Consider the following 23,108-nt stretch of genomic DNA (forward strand, 5'->3'; position numbering starts at 1 on the left):
CTTTAATTAAATTTACTAATACCGTCTCCCGGAACCTTAATTCTAATCTAAAAAAACCATTGCTGTCAGTTGAAAACAGCTGATCGAGAGAGTTTGCCATTGTCAGTTGAAAACGAGACAGATGTGTTGAGTCACCAAGTTTGTTGACGTCATGTTTTAAAGTTATTGCATGATTCGAGAAAATAGGTGCAGAGAGCAGCCGAGTGACAGCAACGCAACGCAAATTTGAATTTGAAACATAATGATTGCGGTAATATTAATCAGGTAAATGCTAAAGTAGTCAGTTCTAATATACCTGAGTAATTGAATTATAACAATTCATTTACTTCTAAATTTCCATTTCTATGCCTTTGTACTTTCAACTCTGTTTCTTTGATATTGTTATCTTCATAGACTTGAAGTAGATAGATAAGGGTGGGTGTCTTCCATGAGTAAAATGAAATGTCTATTTCCGACTTCTGTAGTTGAATACTTGTAGCTAGTAGTTCTGTGAACAGTAGACCTCGTACAGCATTTATAAACCGATCTCATTGTCAATATGTCACCCCAATTAGCCCTTCGGACATCGGAAAAAAGAAACCGGTATCGTGACGAGAAATCGTAAGTGTTGAAACGGCCAATGACTGATTGGCGTGTATTGACGATGACAATATTACCTGTTATAAATAAAACCGAGAGCATTGCCAAGCTGTAATCATCAAAAGCTAATTTACAAACATGCCAACATACATTAATTTCAGCTTAATAGTCGTGTTGAAAAAATTGAAAAATCAAATAGGTTAGAAAATACAGATTTGAACATGCCGGTTATTAGCTCTGATAGTGATGCTGCTGTGATAGTGCCTGCTGATAATGACTCTGCAGCTACAATCTTATCTGCTCAACCAGTCAATCGTGGAATTTCTGTAGGAAATTATGATAATAATAAAAATCTAGTTGAAAATAAAAATGAATCTGATGAAGTAGGCGTAACATGGAGTATGGTTGCAAAATGTAAACCTAAAAATAAAATAACTCAAAACAATACAGGAGGTAGGTTGAATGTTACGGAAAAGAAAAATAATTATGTAATACAAAAAAATAAACCGATAGTGGGTACAAATGACAAGGAAAATTGCATTAGTGGTGCAAAGAAAGCTTGGTATCACCTTGGTAAAGTAAAGCAGGGAACCACTCCTGATGATGTGAAAAAGTTTCTTAAAGATGAATTCCCAAGTGTTGATTTTATTGTTGAAAAATTGGACAGCAAAGGATACAACTGTAGCTTCAAATTGGGTGTAGAATTTACGTATAGAAACGTAGTGAATGATTCAAAATGTTGGCCAAAAAATGTAACACTAAAGCGTTTTTTATTCAGAAGACAAAACGTACAAATAGAAAAGTAGATTTTGTAAATAAAAATGACGTAATTACTGATTGTAATGAAATAAATTATATGACTTCCTCGCATTGTGAGGAAAAAATTGTAAATAGAAATGTTTTACATATATGTTTTTTGAATATTAGATCTATTTTTAACAAGGTTGAGGAATTGGAGGTTGAGTTGATTGAATTGAAACCGGATATTTTGGCATTTGCTGAGACTTGGTTAAACCAGGATAAAGATAAAGTTTTTAAAATACATGGATATGATAAAGTAGCAGTAGCAAATAGAAAAAAATCAAATGGTGGTGGAGTTGCTATATATTTGAAACAGAGCTTGAGCATGAAATCATACCCATTGCTATATGAAGATATCATGACTGAAGGGGTGTTTGAGGGTAGTGCATGTATTTTCAAAAGTGCTGAATATAAATTCGTATTTCTTGTTGTGTACCGTCCACCGCATGATAATAATTTCTACAATTTCATTGAAATATTGGAGCAATTGTTGAACCAACTCGATAGTTTGAATGTTCCTATTTTAATATGTGGAGATATGAATATCGATGGCAATATTGATTCTGTAAATAGAAGATGTTTTTTTGATGTGTTGGAATCCCACAAATTGTTGAATGTTATAAAAATGAACACTAGAGTGACTCCAAATGTATCAACACAAATTGATTATGTACTGATAAGTGAGAACATAAAACAAGTACAAAGCGGCTGTATAGACACACCCTTGTCTGATCATAGATGGCTTTACATAGATATAGATGTGCATGTTAATACCAAGTTATGCATGAAAATAGAGAGAAATAGAATTACAAGACTGGGTATGGACGAATTCTTTGGAAGACTTGGCATGATTAAATGGATGGACATGGATGGTGAAAAGTCTTGTGACGAATTGTTCAATAAATTTTATAACGATTATAGATACTGTTTTGAAATATGTTTTCCAAAAAAGATCTATAAGATTAATAACTCATTTGATATGAGTTGGATTGACAATGACATATTATTGTCAAAAGAAAAATTAAAAGAAATGTATTGGAGGACTCGGCAAGTTGGTGATGAGAGAGCTAAGTTGGAGTATTGTAATGCAAAGAGACAGCACTCACAATTGGTTTCTGGTAATAGGAGGGCATTCTACCGAGATAAAATAATAAAGTCAAGAAATATCAGCAAGGAATCATGGAGAGTTGTTCACAGTCTGACAAAGGATACTTTCATCCATAATAATATGAGGTTGAAAATAGACGATGAGCCAGTTAATGATCCCATTAAGATTGCACAAGAGTTCAATAAATATTTCTATGAGGAGGTAAAGAGCCTTGTTGGTGATGAATTACACAATCAAGATATTATAGAGGATGTTTGCGAGCAAATCGATGGTCGTCAATTTCAATTAAGATCAACTTCTGCCGATGAAGTGATTGAAATTATTGATAGAGTGTGCAATAAACCAAGTGCTGGAGTTGACAATATCCCATGTAGACTAGTTAAAGCCTCAGCGCATATTATAGCTGAACCTTTGTCGTTGATTATTAATAAGTCATTTGAAGAAGGAAGTTTCCAGAAGCGATTAAAACATCTAAACTGGTCCCAATATATAAAAAGAATGAAAAAGATGTAGTATGCAACTATAGACCTGTAGCTGTACAATCAGTCTATTCCAAAGTTTTTGAAGTTGCTTATCTGGACAGATTGATTCCATATTTGGAGCAACACCGATTGATAAGTGGTAGACAATTCGGATTCCGTAAGAAAAAAAGCACAGCAGATGCAATTTTTGCCTTATTAACTGCAGTGTACGATAAAGTAGATTGTACGGACGAGGTGTACACAATATTCTACGATATGACCAAGGCATTCGATTGTGTTAATCACAGAAGGTTGAAGCTAAAACTTGTCAAGTATGGAATCACAGGAAAACCCTTGGATTGGATAATGACTTACTTGGAAAACCGACAACAACTGGTCACTGTGAGTCACATGGGAAAGGATAATGTTATTCGACATATAAGATCACAAGTGCAACAGGATGTTAACATAGGAGTGCCGCAAGGCTCAAATATGGGTCCAGTTCTTTTCCTGCTTTTTGTGAATGATCTTCCAACCTCAGTACAAGCGGGGGAGATTTGGATGTTTGCAGATGATGTGTGTCACCTCTTAGTAGACAGGAATTCTTCTGAAGCAATTAAGAAAACGCAACAAGGTTTGAATGAGATGAGTATATGGTGCACAGAAAATAAGCTGGTACTAAACCAAAAGAAAACGTGTGTGATGCAGTTCCATAATGTTAAGAAAAGAGACTTTAGTCCACGTTTGCGCATTGGTGATCAACACTTGCAATTGAATGAAAATGCCAAATACTTGGGAGTACACATTGCTGACAATCTACGTTGGGAAGAACACATTAATAATGTTGCTAAAAGATTAAACGTAGTGTGTTGCCTTGCACGTCGCCTGCAGAAAGTAGTGGACACTGAAGTATTGATGAAAGTTTATTATGGCTGCTTCCACAGTGTTTTAACATATGGCATCATATTCTGGGGAAATTGCACAGAAGCAGAAAGAGTATTCTTACTGCAAAAAAGAATAGTCAGAATTATAAGTGGTGCACACTATATTGAACATTGCAAACCAATATTCAGGAAGTTACAAGTGTTAACATTAACGGATGTGTACATACTGGAGTCAGCGACAACAATCCTGAAATATCCTGATCATTTTGAAAGAAACTCCAGCATTCACCACCACAATACTAGGCAGAGAGGGAACGTCCACATAGATAGACAACGGACAACACTAGCCTTGAATAGTACGAGGAATGTAGCCAGCAGGGTGTTTAACAGGCTCCCCTTAGACATAAGGAGGTATAGTGATCCTGCAATCTTCAGAAAAACTTTGAAGACATATCTGCTGGAAAAGAACTACTATTCCATGAAAGAGTTCTGGGAGGACGTCTGACCTCAAGTTGAATCGGACAAACGACGACCACGGCTGCAAAGCTTCCAGTGGGATCATCACAAGTATGCAAGTAAGTATACATATACAGACAAAAGCAAATCCCGTCGTTGAAACGTAGAAAAATCAATCATCAAAATATTATCATGAAAAAATAATATTTTCCCGCTATTTTGGGAAATGATAACTGTATATCTTCCAGTATTGAAAATGACATTCAAAATGAAAAACAATACTGAATAATTTTATTATATTCAAAATTCTCAATGTTCGAGTAATTAACCCTCCAGTAGGCCTAGACTACATTCAACACAGTAGAACCTATATAATTTGTAGCTTACGGGACCAAGCATTTAATACGAATTTTGGAGGGTGACGAATTATATATCAAGCTCTGCAATATCGAGGCTGATAAAACAAAATACGAGAAAATTATATCATTGATATTGATCCCATCATTGCCCATAATTAATTCATAATATAGCCTCTATGAATGAATATTAGAAAATATTGTTAAATATTAATTTGACATACTTGTAAAAGATTTCAGAGATCAATACAACTGTTCATGAGCGAGTTCATCAATCAAGGGTGTCTCTAGTTATATTATTATATGTGAATCCATAGAACTTTAAAGTTCACTCCGTATGGGTGAATAATTCACAATCAGAATTCAAAATCCCTAAACTAATAATACCAATTACTATAACGTTAAAGGTATTGCTATCACAAGTTCTATTATCTAATACATAATATAGGCTATGGTGGAAACAAACAATACCTAGACAGACAGACAGACATTAGCGAAAGCGAGTTGATGTAAAATTTGTATATTAATCAGCTGAATTCGGGGCATTAAGGACAGTACCTATATGTGATTATTCTTAAATAGCATTAGCTGTTATGAATAAATGGGTAAATTGTGGTAATTGCATGCAATTAATATTCCAGCTTACAAATGATAAATCACAACACCCTTTTTTCCAATTCACTTCATCAGTTGATGTGATTTTCGGTCTCCTCATCACTGGAGTTATTAGTTACTGTAGCATAATTTTCGATGAACTCATTACTGGAGTTATCAGTTACTATGGCATATTAGTGTATTTATCTTTATGGGAATATTAATTACAGTGTTTTTGATGACAAAACTACGAATTATAGAGAAGTTTCAGTGTACGAAGTGTATGAAGTTATTTTTGTTTTGTGTCAAGAAATTTACCAATAGTTCTATTATTTTAGCTCCAAATAACTGCAGAGAAGAGAGACAACTGCACAAAATAGGAATGATATATAGGACTGATAAATAGGAATTATACAGTTACAAGATAAGTCATCGCCTGATATTACTACAAAGAGGGATAGAAAAGAGTGATAGGTTTCAGAAATAAATTGTCAATGGTCTTGTTAAGAATAGCCTACATGTGAGGATTCATCAGAACAATACCATTGTTTGAAAACCAGACAGCTCTGCGTAGTACAGTCCGTCCAAGAAGTATAACCTGATTGTCTTGTTTTTGAAGTGTCAGAGATTCGATGTGTCTGACTTTGTCGTTTCTGTACGGATGTAAAAGTGTCCGGTTTTGGCGCCTAACGCACACGCCAATTCGAGACTCTTTCAAAACAGTCTTTCCCTGTCGCTGGCGTACGGTGTCGATGGATGAGATAGTCGCTGTCCACTCCTGTCAGGTTCTGGGTGTGTCGGAGGACTAAGGTGGCGCGTACCCCTTGATTTATATATTTAAGTAGCCGTCAGGCTCGCTTCGCTCGACATATCCGTCTAGCCAGGGGGCTCCGCCCCCTGAACCCCCGACTGGATCGTCCAAAAATGAGATCAACGGGCTCGCTTCGCTCGCATGCATTTTTCATTTGAGCATGCTTCATTCCATCAGAAAGTCAAAGTACTGAGAAAACGCAGAAAAGCTGAGAAAAACGTTGGAAAAACGCTGATTTTGAGTGTATCTTTGATGAAATATTAAATTCACCTCATAACAAAATTTTTAGACCCTAGATAAACCTCTGTACCAAATTTGAACATTTTCTGTCAATTACTTGATGAAAGAACTGAGAAAACGCTAATTTTGGGCGTATCTTTGGCGTTATTTCAAATTCCTTATAACACAACATTATTACACCCCAGCTGAGCTTCTGTAGTAAATTTGAACATTTTCTGTTCATTTGTTCTCTATAAAGCTGAGAAAGCGCAAAAAACGCAGATTTTGGGCGTATCTTTGGCGTTATTTCAAATTCCTTCTAACACAACATTATTACACCCTAGCTGAGCTTCTGATTTAAATTTGAACATTTTCTGTTCATTTGTTCTCGATAAAGATGAGAAAACGCTGGAAATACTCAGATTTTGAGCGTATTTTGGAAATTTTTCCAAATCTGTTCTTAGTGCGCCTCTAAAGGGCCAACTGAAAATGCCTAACAAATTTGAACGTTTTTGGTACGGTAGATTTTTAGTTCTGCGAGTGAGTGAGTGAGTCAGTCAGTCAGTCAGTGAGTGCCATTTCGCTTTTATATATAAAGATTATACATGGATATCAACTAGTTCTAGTTCATTAAACGGGCATGAACGGTTGAGTATTTAGATAATATAGTATTTGGATAAATCAGATAAGATATTTTCAAATATATCGAAATAACTAAATATATTTTTAGATGTTTTGATGTTTACATGAGTGGACCTGAGTGAAATTTTCAATATTTTTTTTTTGCAATTGTGCAGGAAGATTCTTGTTTGGATTCATATCTGGAAATTGAATATCTGATAAATTCAAAATTGCAGTAGATACATTTTTTGGACTCAAAATTGTGTGCGAATTAAGTTATCATTTACGTTACATAAGTTACATAACCTTTAGACTGTGTATTCCAAATTAAGGCTTAAAGCAGTTTTGGGCGAATGCCTGTTGTTTTTACCTGGATTGTATTAGCATATGAATAAATAATTAAGTATTAAAGTTTTAAAGTCTCAACTCCGCCTAATAAGGAGTATTTTCCTTTTCAGTATCCATTTATGAAAGGAAATGGGAGTTATTGATTTTAAGAGAGGAAAAACTAGATACAATTACCTCTGTCTTTGCCATCCACAACTGTCCATGCAACAGCAGTGTAGCCGAGGTATGTTTGCTGATCATAGGTCATATTTTTCACATCACTCACTTCAAAGAAACCTGTTGTCTCGAAACCGGTGAGCTCCTTTACTTGAATTTTATTAGCCACCAGAAACTCATCTGAAGATTGCTTCGGTTCGTCCGAATAGAGTCCGATCCAAAGGCCATCATAAGTTCTATTGAAGCTCCAATAGATTCGTATGTTATTACCTAGGTCAGCGTCTGGTGGTGTCACTAGTAATTCCAGTTGCGGTTTTAAACAAGTGTTGGCGAATGAGACTGCAAAAATCAATGCACAGTGTCAGAGAAATCGGTAATAATTGAGGAGTCAGTGAAAGAATCAAGGGAAAAATAAGTTGAATCGGTTCCAAAAACTTTAACCATTATTTTTTATCATCATACTAAACCATTTCAACTATTTCCCATAGATTTACACAGAAATTAGCTAGAATAACTTTGTAAGATATCAGCGTATTGAGTTAGCTCCCTTATGTATAACCACACTTGGATCTGTTTTTTAATAAAATATATAGGCTACCTATATATTTCAAGTAAATTTTCCAGTGTTTCCGAAATGTCAACAAGAAACTATGACACTATGAAACCAAAATTTAAAAAAACAGTTGAGTAGTAACCTATTATTTTTTTAAAGTTATGTCAGGTGTGATGTGGTTGGAAAGAGTTGTTTTTAGTGTATAAATTATAGCTGCACAAAGAAAAAAATGACATTGATTGAAGGGTGCCTTATGTCAACAGAATTATCTAAGCTAACTGTTAATAAATTCAGTTATACTGACTTTGGTGATGAACTTATGACCGTATAGGTAACATTGGCCATTCATCGTGTAGACTACAAAATATGCTTTATGAAATAACTATAGGTCATAAGTTCCCACAAGCACCCAGACTCAACGCCATCCCAAAAATACACAAACAAGATTTACCAATAAGACCACTGATCAATCACACAACAGCACCTGCCCACAAACTAGCCAAATTACTAAATACCACCATAAGAGACAACATAACTTTTCATAATCATACTGCAGTGAAAAACAACATTGATCTCACCACAAAACTTCAGAAAATCCAAATACCACAATAGCTTCACTAGACATTTCAAATTTATACACCAATGTACCAATTCCCGAAACTGTAAAATTCCTTGAAACAATGCTGGAACAGAATAATACACCACCTGAACATATCAATGAAATTGTAAATCTCACTAACCTAGTCACCTTACAGAATTAATTCTGTTACAATAACCAATATTATTTCCAGCCAAACGGTCTCCCCATGGGAAGCTCCATTTCTTGCATTTTAGCTGAGATCTTCATCCACAACATTGAACAAAAAACACATTCTCAATCAGTTTGACAGAATCGTCAGCTGGTTTAGATATGTTAATGATATTTTCATTTTATACAAAGGAAACACCAGGCAAACTGAAATATTTCACTCCAAACTGAACAAAATACACCCAAACTTGTACTTCACCATAGAACTGGAAAACAATAGTACAATCAATCAATTTCTTGGACATCACCATATTTAAACAAAACCATACTTTCAAAACATTTAAAATATACAGGAAACCTACCACAACTGACACAGTAATTCACAATACCTCCAACCACCCAACCCAACATAAACTTGCAGCTTTCCACCACATGATCAACAGACTATTGAATATCCCCATGACACAATTTAATTACAATCAAGAGCTCAACACAATAAAATTCATTGCCCAACAAAATGAATACTCATCCACTCTAGTCGACAACCTACTCCACAAAATAAGAACAAAATCATCAACCAAGAATAATATGGAAAATGACCAAAAATTCATCACACTCACATACTACAACAAAAATCACAGAAAGTAGCATCATCTTTTAAGAAACTCAAATACAGAATCGCCTTTAAAACAACAAATTCACTGAGAAAACATTTTCAAAATTACCAAACAAACAAACAGAGATTTGAGCAACCAGGCATCTACAAATTGAAATGTAATGATTGTAGTAAACTGTATATCGGACAGACTGGACGTGACTTTCAGACAAGATACAAAGAGCACATCAGAGCCATTAATAAACCATATAGCCACTCAAACTTTGCTGACCATATTATATCAACAGACCACACATACACCGACATCGCCACCAATCTTGAAATCCTCCATATCTCACAAAAAAGCAGAAAACTCAATGTATTGGAACAATACGAAATTTACAACCACACAAAACAGTTTCCCAACAGTCTCCTAGATGATCAAGTAAATTTCTCTTCTCACACACTCTTTGACCAAATAGTCCACAGTTCAAAATTACCGCCTCACTAAGTATCCACCAACCCAACCCCCCCCCACAACCTATTCCACCACCTTCATCCCTTACCACACATAGCCTTGTCATCTGAGTAAATTCCCACAGTCTGATGATGACCAACAACAGGTCGAAACGATCGTCACTACAAAAGTAAGTTTTTTAAAATTCAAGTTTAATTTTAACAGTAAAAAAGTATGGATATACAACAGACTATAGGTCATTTGAGAGTAAAAAATTTGCATTAGTCAAAAATTTACATTTTTCAGTAGAGGAAATAATGTTTGAGAACTGGTGTTTATTGGATAGAGTAAACAATACAGTAGTCAGAAAAGAAAAAACAGATTATTACCCAGAGATATATATTATTATATTTTGTGTTGCTTTAATAGGGAATGCGTTCTGAAAGTCGTATAGACTGACAGAGGAAGCTCTGACTCATGTTATTTCTGATAGGAATTTATGTATTAATATAGAATATTATATATTCCACTGCTAATTAAATTTGACAAAAATGACTTATGTTGTTCCTCGAATTACTGATTCGTATGCTTCAATTCAATGATTTTATTCCAGCCAGAAAAAAATAGCCATGTCAGTACAATAAGATTTCAAATACAAATACATCGACTAATAACTTCAAATATAGAAAGGTAATACAAAACATGCAATGCAACAGCAGGCTCTGGCATTAAAGCGATTTGGTTTTTCAAGAATTACGCAAATAATTCAATTATAAAATCATCACTCAACTTCAATAATAGACAAACAAAAATTAAACTATTTAAATATATACTAACAATAAATCCTGAGAATAAAATAGAACTATCAAAACCATTATAATTAAAACTATAACTTTAGTATCTAAATAAATAAATTATCAAAGACAATTACGGTAGCCTACTGGTCTTGTGCAAGGGGAATCATATAGAGCTAAGGTCAGATTCTTCAAACTCCCTAATAATAGGTATAGAATGGATTTTGCTAGGAATTGATTTCTGGTTTACAAGTTTGGGTTCTGTACATTTTATTAATTTATTCACGAATTTGCAACGGAAACAACGGTAAAAAATCCAAATGTGCCTCTTCAACACAACAATTCACCAAAAATGTTTCTCCAATTAAATGAAAACGTTAAAGGTAGTTCAGCATAAACTATTCTATTAGTTTTTAGCCTTTACTGCACTCTCTATTTATATGGTACGGTACCTTCATTTTTTCCAAGGAATGTGATGACTAATAGTATCCAGTTCCGAGCATTGAGTATTTTCCGTTTGAATACATTATTATCCATTCCTAGTTCCGTCACATCAAGCAATTCTAAATTTACAAAGTTTTTCACCTTGCAAAATGTTTTCAACGATTTAAATCCTCTTGATTGCTCCCAAGAAACCTGTAATTTAGAAAAATGAAAATAAGAAATTTAGGGGAAAATGAAATTACGAAATTTAGTGGGAAAATGAAAAATGATTAAACGGGTGTCTCCAATAACCTTTCATTATCGAACTTATCAGTGGTTGTGGGAGAGGGGGATTGTATTTAATTTGAAGACTGGTCGCGGCTTCTCTCTAAAGAACAAGAAATTAAAGGAAGAATAATAGATTTGATGAGTAAGTGATGTCACAGAAAATCAGTAGTATTGGAGTAGGTTTCTAAATTTAATTCAAATGCTGATAGATCCAATTTAAGTGAATTTAAGAAATTAACATGGAAACACGAATTACTCGCCTGTATGATAGCCCAAACAGGCACGTGAACACTGTCACTCACTAAAGTTCATTTTACAATGTGACTTCTCAAAAATGTAATTCATACTTTTAATAAGACCGACTTATTCTTTGATAGAAAATGTATTGAAAATTTAAAAAACAACTACTAATTAAAAGTTTGATCAGCCGTTCATCTTAACAATGGAAAATTGATTGAGTCTATTTGTTTTTGACTCCTACGTAGAACAAAGTTTCTGGTAGAGCGTCGAGGGTTCAAGTTCTTCACAGATGCGTATTTGCTCCTTACGGAATTTCTTAATCGTTGAATCCACAAATTGAAACAGTCTTAAAAAGAATTATGTCTTAGAAATTTTATTCTAGTATTAAATCTGAGTAATAACAACGGTACATCGTTTAGAAAATATAATTTTTGTAAATACTGGAAAAATATGGAGCTTGAAAATGATAAAGGAATACATAATTAAATGGTTATTGATTTTATAAAATACAAGATCCCCTTAAGTTATTTATGAGAGTTAAATATTCTTCTTCCAAGAAGAATCATTTTGCATTTCAAATAGCTTAATCTAGTAGGTATTTTATTGTATCATACTCACCATATTTACGCAATTTGACTGCTGGTGAAAATATAGGAAATTCCCTGCGATATATGACCCCGATGACGAACCAGAAATCTTTTGCAGGCGAGTCCAGATTTTTTATATAAAGTTTTCATCCATAACTGCAAATCCAGTAGCTACAACCTGTGGTGAAACCAATCCTCAAAAAAACGCAAAAAAATTAGCCTACCAGCCTTTCGAGCTGATAGTCTTTTTTATAGGTCAATTTTTCATAACAGGCGATTATTACAATTAGCGGCTAACTGCAGTTGTGTCCTTCGTGCAGATCTGCACTTGGATGCACTTCGGCATTCTTCGGTCGTTGGCTACCCCCTCCACTCGCTGCTTTAATAAGCGCCGACGCTGTCTGGCTTTTGCCTCCCACCAGGCCCCCCTTACCTCTTTATTCGAGCACCTCACCCCCCTGGGAGTCCTTCCTCTTCGCTCACTTTCCACTGCGTCCAATATGTGAATCTCCATTAACCATGATTGTACCATGTTATGGCGTATCTCTAATAAAGGTTTCTTTAAATTGTAATTTGATAATTAAAAATGAAATCCAAAAAATATTATACAAAATTGAAATTCAAGGTTTGGAAAACCACTTTTGCTGATTTTATAGTAGGGTCATGTATTCTGATCAACGCTCTATGCTTATTAAAAATATATTATTGCTATTTCAAGATTTTTGTAATAACAAAAAATATATGGAGTATAAACTTATGCGATCTCCATTGAGAATAGAAATATTTTCAATCAATTACTATTAACACTATCAACTTTTAAAAAGTTATTTATGTTACATTTATTTTCGGTGTGACATTATAAAAACATTAACTATTTCCTTGGGCTATTCTTAAAATATGACCTTACAAATACGGTGCAAAAGTTACCTATTGGCTTACTAGAGAAAACAAGACTTGTAATAGATCTAAATGTGAACTGAGAGCTTGAATATGACCACTTCTGAGGCCAGAAGATGAAAAAGTATAGAGTTGGCAAATAAAAGATTGCTAATGTGCATTGTTCCTTATACCTTGAAAGGGATTGGAATATTAATAACAAAATATACCAAGAGGTAAATGAATGATGGATATTGGGCCTATTATAAAAATGCTAAAATTTTCATAAAAATTACAGTAATATTTGATAGGTAATGAATAAAACTGGATGATCCTACAAAGCACTAATATTTCAGGTTCCATCATATTCAACCTGGTTTGGGGTTAAATATATAAATAATATATATCAAATGCAAGATGTATCAGGAGCCTCGAATCGATTAAATGAACCAGTTCATATTTGGTTGTTTCAGTTTTTCAATTTCTAAAAGAAATTCATAGAAATGTTTAATTATTATGTTTAGTTTTTCAGTTAGTCATCACACATTTTTGCAGGAGATTGGCAAGACTCTTATTGAACATACCTGAGACTATTTTCAATATGTATTTTATTACTCTAAAAGTCTGGATGATAGCTATATAAGTTTTAATTTTTTTGCGAGGTTGATGTTTTGGAATTATGACATGAATAAACAAGCACGCACAAGGTGGCATTCAAATCCACGACTCTTCAAATCAAATCAAGGTTCTCGCATATTTTTCGAATCAAATAAAGGAAACCTACTCCTCCAGTAACAGTGACGAGTATTATTAAATTGATAGAGATCATATTTTGAACCTACTTGAAAAAACATTTAATTTTTCAATATTCTCGTGAATTTCTCTACTCAGTTCAGAGCACTTATTTTTGTAGAGGTAGGAAGATGCATGATGCATAAAATTTAAATCGTCATTGATTAAATTTCGGATTTATTAAAGCTATTTATCAGTGAAACATGCAGCGACTTCTAAGGATTCAGAATTTTCTGGTAATAGGAATCTGAGTAGGTTTCTCGGGGATCGCATGTTGTCTTGTAATAGATTCGCTCGTTCCATATGAATGCCAATCTTACAACTCCCATGATTCGGAAGAAGTCAACGGCTAGCACGTTGGTGTCCAGACTCAGGTCGGCGTCGAGGAAGAGGTCGTGAATCTTCTTGCAATTCTCAACCGCTTGGGCACTCAGGCCATCAGACATGTTATCTAGTATCTTCCGCAGATTCCCAGTGAGTTGCGCCATCACAGCTGTCAATGTGTACTTATAGCTTCCTTGGCTGGAATCAGAAACAAAAATTATGTTATCTGTTATGTAAATGATCAATTTAAGAAATGATTGCAAGTTGATCAATATGATACTGTATCGAATACAGATTAGTGTAGGTTGGTTTGATCTAAATGATCAATACTTGAATAGCGTAGTGGTAAATTGATTGGGTTTCAAGTTGACATGATCCTATAAACCGTTCAAAAACTGATGATATGTTTGTATTATCATTTTCCTATCATCAAGATAAATTTGATTGAGTATGGAAACATTGATATGAGTTTATTAAAAATAATACAAAATAAACCAGTACAGTACAAATAAATTTCGCTGTAGAACAGCTAAAAACTTGAGAGAGGTTTATCTTTTATATTCGAAAAGGAGAATATTAAAGTTAACAATGGAGCAGAGTTTTTTAAATCAAGTCGAGCTACGAAATAGAACTTATTGAAAGTTCTTCATCAAAATTCTTTGAAAGTCAGTTGCAATTAAGTTTAAACAGTGATTCATGCTTGAGGTAGAATGAATAGTATTCATTAAAATGATAAATAAATGAAATAGAGAGTGAGTCTATTAAACATTCAGATCAAAAGATTTTTATCTATATTTATTGAGAAATAACAATGAAATCACCATTGTATAAAACAAAACCGTATTGTTTCGCTTTTTGATAATCAATCTATTGATAAGAAGACGGGGTAAAAGATAATATTAAAGAAAACCAATAAATTCAAAAGATGATATTTGCATAGTAATGAGATTTGAAATTACACAAATAATGTCAGACAAAAAAAATTATCAGAACAGTAATTACTATTAAATACGTCAAGTATTATCAACTACAACTACTTTATAGAGGCTCACCATAGCTCTTAAGCTTGTCTTTTTTCTTTAGGACTGAAGAATTAATATAAATAAAATTTATATAATATAGAATTTATTTAATATAAATAAAAATAAAAATTTAAATCTCAGCATCCTTTAAAATTATTTTTTCACATGTTTCGGACATTGATGCCATTTTCAAGTGATTCAAAAATAAATTAATTTAATTATATTTTTATATATTTCTAATCACTTGAAAATGACATCAATGTCCGAAACACGTTGTGGAAAAATAATTTCAAAGGGTACTGAGATTTATATTTTTATTTTTACTTCTAAGCTTGCTATTGCCTTTTGACATTGATAGAGTATAGAATACAATAGAATAATAATAGAATAAGCATAATAGAATACAACAATAGAGTATAGAATACTAAACCAGACTCACTTTTTTCGTTCACTTATGTTTTCTAGTATATATTTTCGAAGATCATCAATGTTTTGTTTGTTGCCCCAATACTGATGAACTTTTGGCCAAAGGATATCCAAGTCATGGTTATCCCGGAAGTCGTTATCTGGGTAAGCGATGATGATTTTTCCATTTTCAATTATTTTCTCAGGAGTTGCCCTCCAAAGAATGCCTTCAATAGCGTTTGGATTTACCCACACCTCTCTGCCATCCACCGTCAATTTACTCTTCAAGTAATTCACAAAGTCATAATGGTCCTGTTGGCTAGAAATGCCTGTAGAATGCATAAGTTCAATTGAATTATCAAACTGGAATCAACAGACCAGTCAGTCATATTCATCTAACCATAGACATTTATTTACCATAATCAATTACTAAATTCGGAATGAGCGAACATGTTGTTTATATTGTGGGTTAATTCAACATTTAAATGAGTGGAAACATTTAACCGCAAGCTATGGATAAGAGATAGTTTGAATTAGACCCAAACTATAACAACTGAGTGGATGTCTAAATAGCATTTATAATCAGCGTTCTACATTTCACAAGATGAATAATAATTATCTCAGGAATAACCATAACACACAATTTTGTCATTCAAGCACCGACATGCAATCAATAATTTGATGTAATAAACGATTTTTTTCACTTGCTGACTGGAGTACTTTCGGGTTTCAAAAATCCATTTTCAACCCATTGAGAATGGATACTTAAAGCAGTAAGTATAGGACTATAGCTAGTCAGTAAGTAATAGGACGAAATCGTTTATTTCATCAGATAATTGACTTTATGTTAATGTTCAGATGACAAAATAGCGTGTTAATGCAGAATGCAATGTACCAAGAAACCATAATCAATAATTATAACTAGTCAATTGTAATAAAAAGTTACAGAGTAAATAATAATATCCTAAGATACAAGGGTGGGCTGTTGAGTAATGCACACACTAAATAACCCTCAGAATCGAGCCTGGTGGAATGTGGAAATACCATTCATCCTCTACACGGCTGCGTAGTTTGAAGGCGTTGCGTTCATCCAGTTTGGTTTGGTTGGTGAAAGTATGTATGGCGTTGTGTTCTGGTGTTATGTCAACGCCAATCAAACAACCCGCAGTTATCGAATTCTTATCTGCAGAGAAAGTGAATCCTAGTGAGATTCATCATAGTTTTGAGGCTGTTTAGTTCTTGATTCTTCTCAATAATGATCTATGAAGTCTTTTCCTTCCTCACAGTAGTGCTTCAAAAATTGTTCACAGCATTCCAATCGACGGTGTTCATTGTGGTCCGTCAGACGGCGGTGTGGTACACATCGTGCACAGATTTATGGTACCGTATCCTAATTGTTCAATATTGAAGTCGACACGTTTCTTGGATTTTCCAACTTGGTTTGCGATATCCTGTTGAGAGATTCACCAGTCATTTTGAATCAAGTCCTTGACAAGTTTACGATGATTATCGTATTTGGCAGTGATTGGAAGTCCACTGCGTGTTTCGTCAACAATTGAGGATTTTCCAGGTTGGCAATCTCGAAATTTTATAACTCATTGATTCATGGTATACCTATCAACAGTATCGTCACAATAAACAGCCTTTAAACGATGATAAATCTCACTATGATTCACTTTCTCAGCAGTTAAAAATTCAATAACAGCACATAGTTTAATTCGCGTTTACATGAGACCAGAACACAACGCCATACTTTCACTAACCAAACCAAACTTGATGAACGCAACGCCTTCAAACTACGCAGCCGTGTAGAGGATGAATAGTATCTCCACTGCCACCAGGCTCGCTTCTGAGGGTTATTTGGTTTTTTGCACTACAAGCATGTGTGCATTACTTATCAGCCTATCCTCGAATAAATCAAGAGGAAATAGAATAGCAGTTTATGATGAAAGGATACTTTGAAGCACTTACCAGATTGTAGCTGATGGATATCAATTATCACAATCTCTTTCTCAGTATTCGATACAAATTCAACAACCTGTGCTAGAATCACATCGAGCTTCTCCATAGTAATATATCCATGAGTAGTCCAGTAGCCTTTCGAGTCTTTCTTCACACGTACATCAAGGTATCGTATGCCTGATATCAATTGCTCTCTTATATTCTCATTCTGCAAAGGAATTGAAACTCATTGAATAGAAGGAGCATTATGTCAAAATTTGTGAAAATTAACATTTGTCAAAATTATGTCAATGATCATCAAAATTTGGGAGAGATACAGTTTTGGGCTCTGTCTCTTGTCATCTTCTGATCATATAGAATATTATTTGAGATTGTTAACGAATGAATGAATATATATAGAAAATAGCAAACAGAGGAGTTAGCTACAACGAGTAAACATGAGATTTTTAAAGTAGAATAGGAAAATAGGATTCACAAGTGAATGAGGGGAGCCTCAGTAATTTTGTTTGTATCATGATTGTGAGCAAAGTTGAAGATCCAAAAATAATAATTTCTTGTGATGGAAATTTTAAATAGTATCTATAATATGATTTTTGAATATTTGTCTTTTTACCTGAGTTATGGACCAGTCTTCAATAATAGGAAGTTTTTTGAGCCATCGCAAAGTACTGTCGAAAAATGACTTTGCTTTCGAAGTGATGTCAGTTGATAGCTGGTTACTGCTATTGTCTTCATCGCATGAGTTCATAATGCCTTCATAGCTGCAAGAGTCGTGTGTGCCTGGTAGAAATATCTCATTCATTGGCACATCTTTGATGTACTTCCAATAATGCTTCATCCATTGCGGGTAAGTTTGTAACTGAGTAGCAACTATTGCTGCAATAGAAAATAAATACATTTTTGACTAGGTTCTTTCAATTCAAAACAGGTGTCCAGGCACAAAAAATTGGACGATATTGATGTGGACAAAGTGCGATTCCAGTAATTCGATTCAATTTGCCAGACAGCGTATAAAAAAATCGACATTTTGGATGTTCGATTTCCATAAATGGTTATTTCGCCCAGTAGCCACTAAGAGCGTGTGATCTGACTACGGTAAAATGCTTATTTTAGGGCAAAGCTCAGTCACAATAAATCGGATGTTTTATTATTGCTCATCATCGTTACTTATTATAAGTTTATGACGTAATCATGCTACTTAACTTCGTAACTTCGCAACACACGAATTCGAAGCGGCCATTTGAACGTTATCATATTCTATGCATAATGGCATTGGAAGGAATTTCAAACAAAAAATAGGTCTGATCGATAACTCACACTCATCTTGTAATATTCAATTAGAAAGATAGGATATGCTTAATTATAAACCATATAGATGCCCCTGGGAGTGAGTGAGTATTTCAAATTAATGAGAGACTTTGGAAGTTGGTGAGAATTGGCCAATCGGAGGACATTCTGCTTGCCATGACCATACATGTCAGCTGGCAATCAGTAAGATTGAAAAGGGCCTCCCTCTACATTTAATGAAACTAGAAAACGTATTACCTTGATCCTTTCCATTATTCTTCTTCCAGGCCACAGCCATGTAGCCGAGATACGTTGGAGAATCGAACTTCAAATCCGTATCTAAAATAACACCCGTCAATTTGACGTCAGTCAATACGGCCCCTGATGTCTCATTCAAAGGTATTTTTTTATACACTAGATGTTCGGAAGAGTCTTTGATAGGTGCTTGAGAGTAGATTCCGATCCAGCCACCCGGATAATCTATGGCAAAGTTCCAGTAAATCACAAGTTCTTTAGTAGGAAGCGATGAGATCCAAATCTCGAGTTGCGGCTTATTGCAGAATGCACTGCTATCTGTAAACAACACATGAGCTGAAACGATCATCAAAATGTGAATTGATAATTCGTCCTTTTAGAATATGACATTTTTTTGGAAAATTAATATCAATCTATGGCAGGATTATTATTATGTGAGTTGATGTGATTTACAGTATGATAAGATTTGCAATGCGAAATGAACATTTCGTATGTTCACAGTTCTAATTGAATCTTATGGAGTTGTTCTCTTCTCAAATACGATTGACATTATCGTAACAGAAACTTTAACTTGTGATTGACATATGTATTAACATGTGAATTCGAATTGTGATACAGAAAGTTTGATATTTGCTTTGATAATCAATGTGTAGATGAAAAAGTTTCGTTGTTAATAATGCTTGTGTGCATCTGCCAAGAAGAAGGGATAAATTTTGTTGTTGGTTATCCAATTGTATTTTTATATAACTTGAAAGTGAAAAACTCACATTCTTTGGTGTGACGACGATCATACCATGCTGGTATTGTACATTCTAAAGCCAAATGAATGAATTTTACAAGGAGTTTGTAAAGTTTGAAGAATGCCTTAGATTTGAGAGAAACCTGTACTACTGGCTTGCTAAATTTTGATTTGGTCTATCTACGTTTCATACTTCACTTGTTTTTACATAAATTGTCAGGATAATTATACTACTTTTCAGTTCCTATTTCACGGAGATTAGTTGCTTTATCTTGCGTATAAACGCACATATATCTATTAGGAATAGTCTGGTAATAGTAATACAGCACGCAATTGTGTGTAAATCAGTATGTAACACAGTGTGTTACTTAAATATAGTCAATTGTAGTAACTACTGTATTTATAAATGTCTATATGGAAAATCAATATTAAATCTTCTGAAAAAAATTGAGACGTTTAACTGAGTGTTACTGTATAATGCATACTATGAATTTGAAAATCAACTGTTCAAATAGAAAAATAAAAAACAACTTAATTGCACAGGAGTCAAGGAAATTTTGGTACTTGGCTAATCCTTTATTTTGAATGGATTGCAAGTTAATATGATAGATGTTATGGGTTGAACAACTAAGCTATATCTGATTTGGTATGTGACTAAGTGAATTGCTTCAACCAAGATCTAGTTTATTGGATCCAGTATTATAATAGTTTTTGACCAAGGTTACATAGTGCGATTCTGTATTTCAGAAACCATGAAAGGATAAGTTATCAACACGAAAACTGAAGCTCATTACCCTGTATCCCATCAGAGAGCACCGATGTCAAGGATGTAATAACTGAAACGAATAGTATCCAAAAAGAATGAGACATCTGAAATAAAATATATAAATTCTTTTAGAAAACTTTCTTGAATACATCACAAAACAATTCAAGGCTTATTGATATATTTTACAAGGAATTAAACATTTATGGATGAGATTGGTGTACTCATAATTTATAACATTCACTCCTTCTAGAGGAGACTACTTCATTAAAGATTTGCTTCATCAAGTTGTTTCCTCGGTAATGATGTATTATTACTAAAATTGAATATAAAATTATAGTGACAGTAAGACCCTACAATTTATTGAAATTTATATTATCCATTCTGTAACGTTTGAATGAAAATTTCATCCAATTCAGTCTTCTATATATTAATACCAATTACAGTACACAGCATTAATCGGAGAATTAGAATTGATCAGGAATTTCCAGAATATTAAAATAAAACAAATTTTCCAACTTTCGTCATGATTTACATTTACTCAAAGCAATGTTAGTGAATTCCAGGTAACAATAACTGTTCAACACCCGAACTCAAAGTAGTATTATAATTTTTTATAAATGTTCTTATTCCGACAAGCCTGTTTCTGAAGAAGAATTTATCTTCTTTCTATTGCATCTGCAATTGATATTTTCACGTCCAGATCATTTTCAAACGGAAAATAATTTTCTTTGTTTTTACTACAACAGTTGCACGGATTCATCCATTTCATCATAAATCAGGGGTTTTAAAATGTGATCAGATTGAAAAACTGAATAAATTTTGATAGACTAACAATTCTGTAGGTGATTTGCGCCCTTGAAAATACCTGGATTCGATCGATGTTGCACCCTTTCAGCAGATAAACGTCCACATCTTCATCTAGCGGAACATCATAAATGCGACAGCCAACATTATCAAGTATGATAAATGTTCATTGTTGAGCTATTACATTCCTTTTCACCTTCATTTCCAATTACTGTTTTATTGACAGATGTCTCTATCAATCTCAACAGCCACCTGTGAAAGTGTAAACATAGATCTTTTGAATGCTAAATTTTTTCAAATGTCTGCTGTCTAATATTGTACTCAGTCTACTACTACGGCATGTCAAAGGAGAAAATATTATCAGCCGGATCAATCAAAGTCAACCTGGTCGTGGGTTCGAATCCCGCCCGCCGATAGGAACGTCTGATATTTTCAAAAAACTTTTATTTTAAATATTTTCTCTTCGAATATCTTCAATACATCATAGTTTTGAATACATCAAATTCGAAGAGAAAATATTTAAAATAAAAGTTTTTTGAAAATATCAGACGTTCCCATCGGCGGGCGGGATTCGAACCCACGACCAGGCAGTGCTGGCAGATTGGAGGGTGCATCGTCTGAGTCCACTCGACCAGCCTGGCCGACAGCAGATTGGAGGAACTATAATAATATTTGTTTCTTTAACGATAAAACTTGACTTTTGGATTACATTTTAAACTGAACAATGGTTTATGAACTAATGTATTTTTAAATTCACAAACATTTTCATTAGCAAGTTAGCGAGGTTCGTAATCCATCAACTCCTATGTTGGTTCGATTTTGTGGAATATATTGATGTACCGGTATTAAAATAAAAAAGATACTTCTCAAAATTTACATTTTTTGAAATTTATTTAAAAGTTAATAAATTTTACAGCACTTGAAACTATTCTTGAAGTAGATAATATGCAAAGTACACTTACATGAATGCAGATGAATGCTTCTTCAGAAGTGAAGAATAATTTCCTCATTTCACGTCCGGTAAACTCTTAATAGCGTGTTTTCCGGAAGGTGGTGTAGAAGTAGAAAATGTTTCTCAGAAACTGAATAATCATTTGGTCTTAATCGCCTGATACTACTTCAAAGATTGTAGCAAAAATTCAGTGACAAATTGTTTTAATTATGTCTGTCAATAAACTCAGAAATCCAGAGAGAAGTTTGATTGTGTCCTTGATGGTACATGAGGCGGGGTGGGCTGCTATGATTTTCAAATTCATCTACTAAAAACCTTTCTCTGAGTTATAATCTTCCTGGAAGAGCGTATTACTAATAGCTATAGTTGGGTCCACGTTATAAAGGCAGTGAAGAAAGATAGGAGAACAACGTTGCCGATCCTCTGCCTTGTCAATACCTTCTATAGACGGTAGCTGATACAGGTTTATTGATGTAATATTAACTGTTCATTCTCGTTAAAAACAATCAATAAATTATATTTTATTAAGCAAAAAATTATTTTTTCAATAATTTAATAATGAATTTTCATAATTGAGATAAAATATTTTGTTGATTAATTATTAAATATCGGGGCACCGAGCTTCGCTCGTCATTTATTTATTGGTAAACGTTATAAAGGCAGTGAAGAAAGATAGGAGAACAACGTTGAAATTCTTCAAAATGATTGGGGAAAGTACTAACAGGCACAGCCCAGAACTGTTTCTTCCCCGAATTTTGATTTAGGTACACTATAAATAGTCCAAAAAGTAAGTTATGTTCCATAAACTTGAATTCAGGTACAATTTTCAGTCCGAACATTTTAAA

The 23,108-nt window shown here is 33.8% G+C and overlaps 2 protein-coding genes across 3 annotated transcripts in view; both read right to left on the minus strand.

Moving 5' to 3' along the window:
* The window catches only part of LOC111045586 (PI-PLC X domain-containing protein 3), a 29,076-nt gene extending 17,383 nt beyond the window's left edge, over positions 1–11,693 (minus strand). The window contains exons 1-3 of the mRNA XM_039442806.1: positions 11,513–11,693; positions 10,994–11,177; positions 7,413–7,733 (exon numbers count right to left, since the gene is read on the minus strand). Coding sequence (XP_039298740.1) covers positions 7,413–7,733; positions 10,994–11,078 — 406 coding nt within the window. The 5' untranslated portion in view covers positions 11,079–11,177; positions 11,513–11,693. The remainder of the gene's footprint in view (positions 1–7,412; positions 7,734–10,993; positions 11,178–11,512) is intronic.
* Positions 11,694–13,904: 2,211 nt separating this feature from the next.
* On the minus strand, positions 13,905–21,587 carry LOC111045572 (PI-PLC X domain-containing protein 1-like). Of its 2 annotated transcripts, none has more exons than XM_039442797.1 (7): positions 21,340–21,587; positions 20,536–20,611; positions 19,006–19,320; positions 18,074–18,336; positions 17,470–17,668; positions 15,533–15,827; positions 13,905–14,269 (listed from the first exon to the last, which is right to left on the minus strand). In XM_039442797.1, the coding sequence occupies exons 2-7, from the start codon at positions 20,609–20,611 to the stop codon at positions 13,963–13,965; spliced, it is 1,455 nt and encodes a 484-aa protein (XP_039298731.1). In that variant the 5' UTR covers positions 21,340–21,587; the 3' UTR covers positions 13,905–13,962. The 2 variants fall into 2 exon arrangements, with proteins under 2 accessions (XP_039298731.1, XP_039298724.1); XM_039442790.1 differs by having other exon boundaries at positions 21,373–21,584.
* Between the last annotated feature and the right edge of the window lie 1,521 nt (positions 21,588–23,108).

This window comes from Nilaparvata lugens, chromosome 1 (genome assembly GCF_014356525.2).
Source record: "Nilaparvata lugens isolate BPH chromosome 1, ASM1435652v1, whole genome shotgun sequence".
Taxonomy (NCBI): domain Eukaryota; kingdom Metazoa; phylum Arthropoda; class Insecta; order Hemiptera; family Delphacidae; genus Nilaparvata; species Nilaparvata lugens.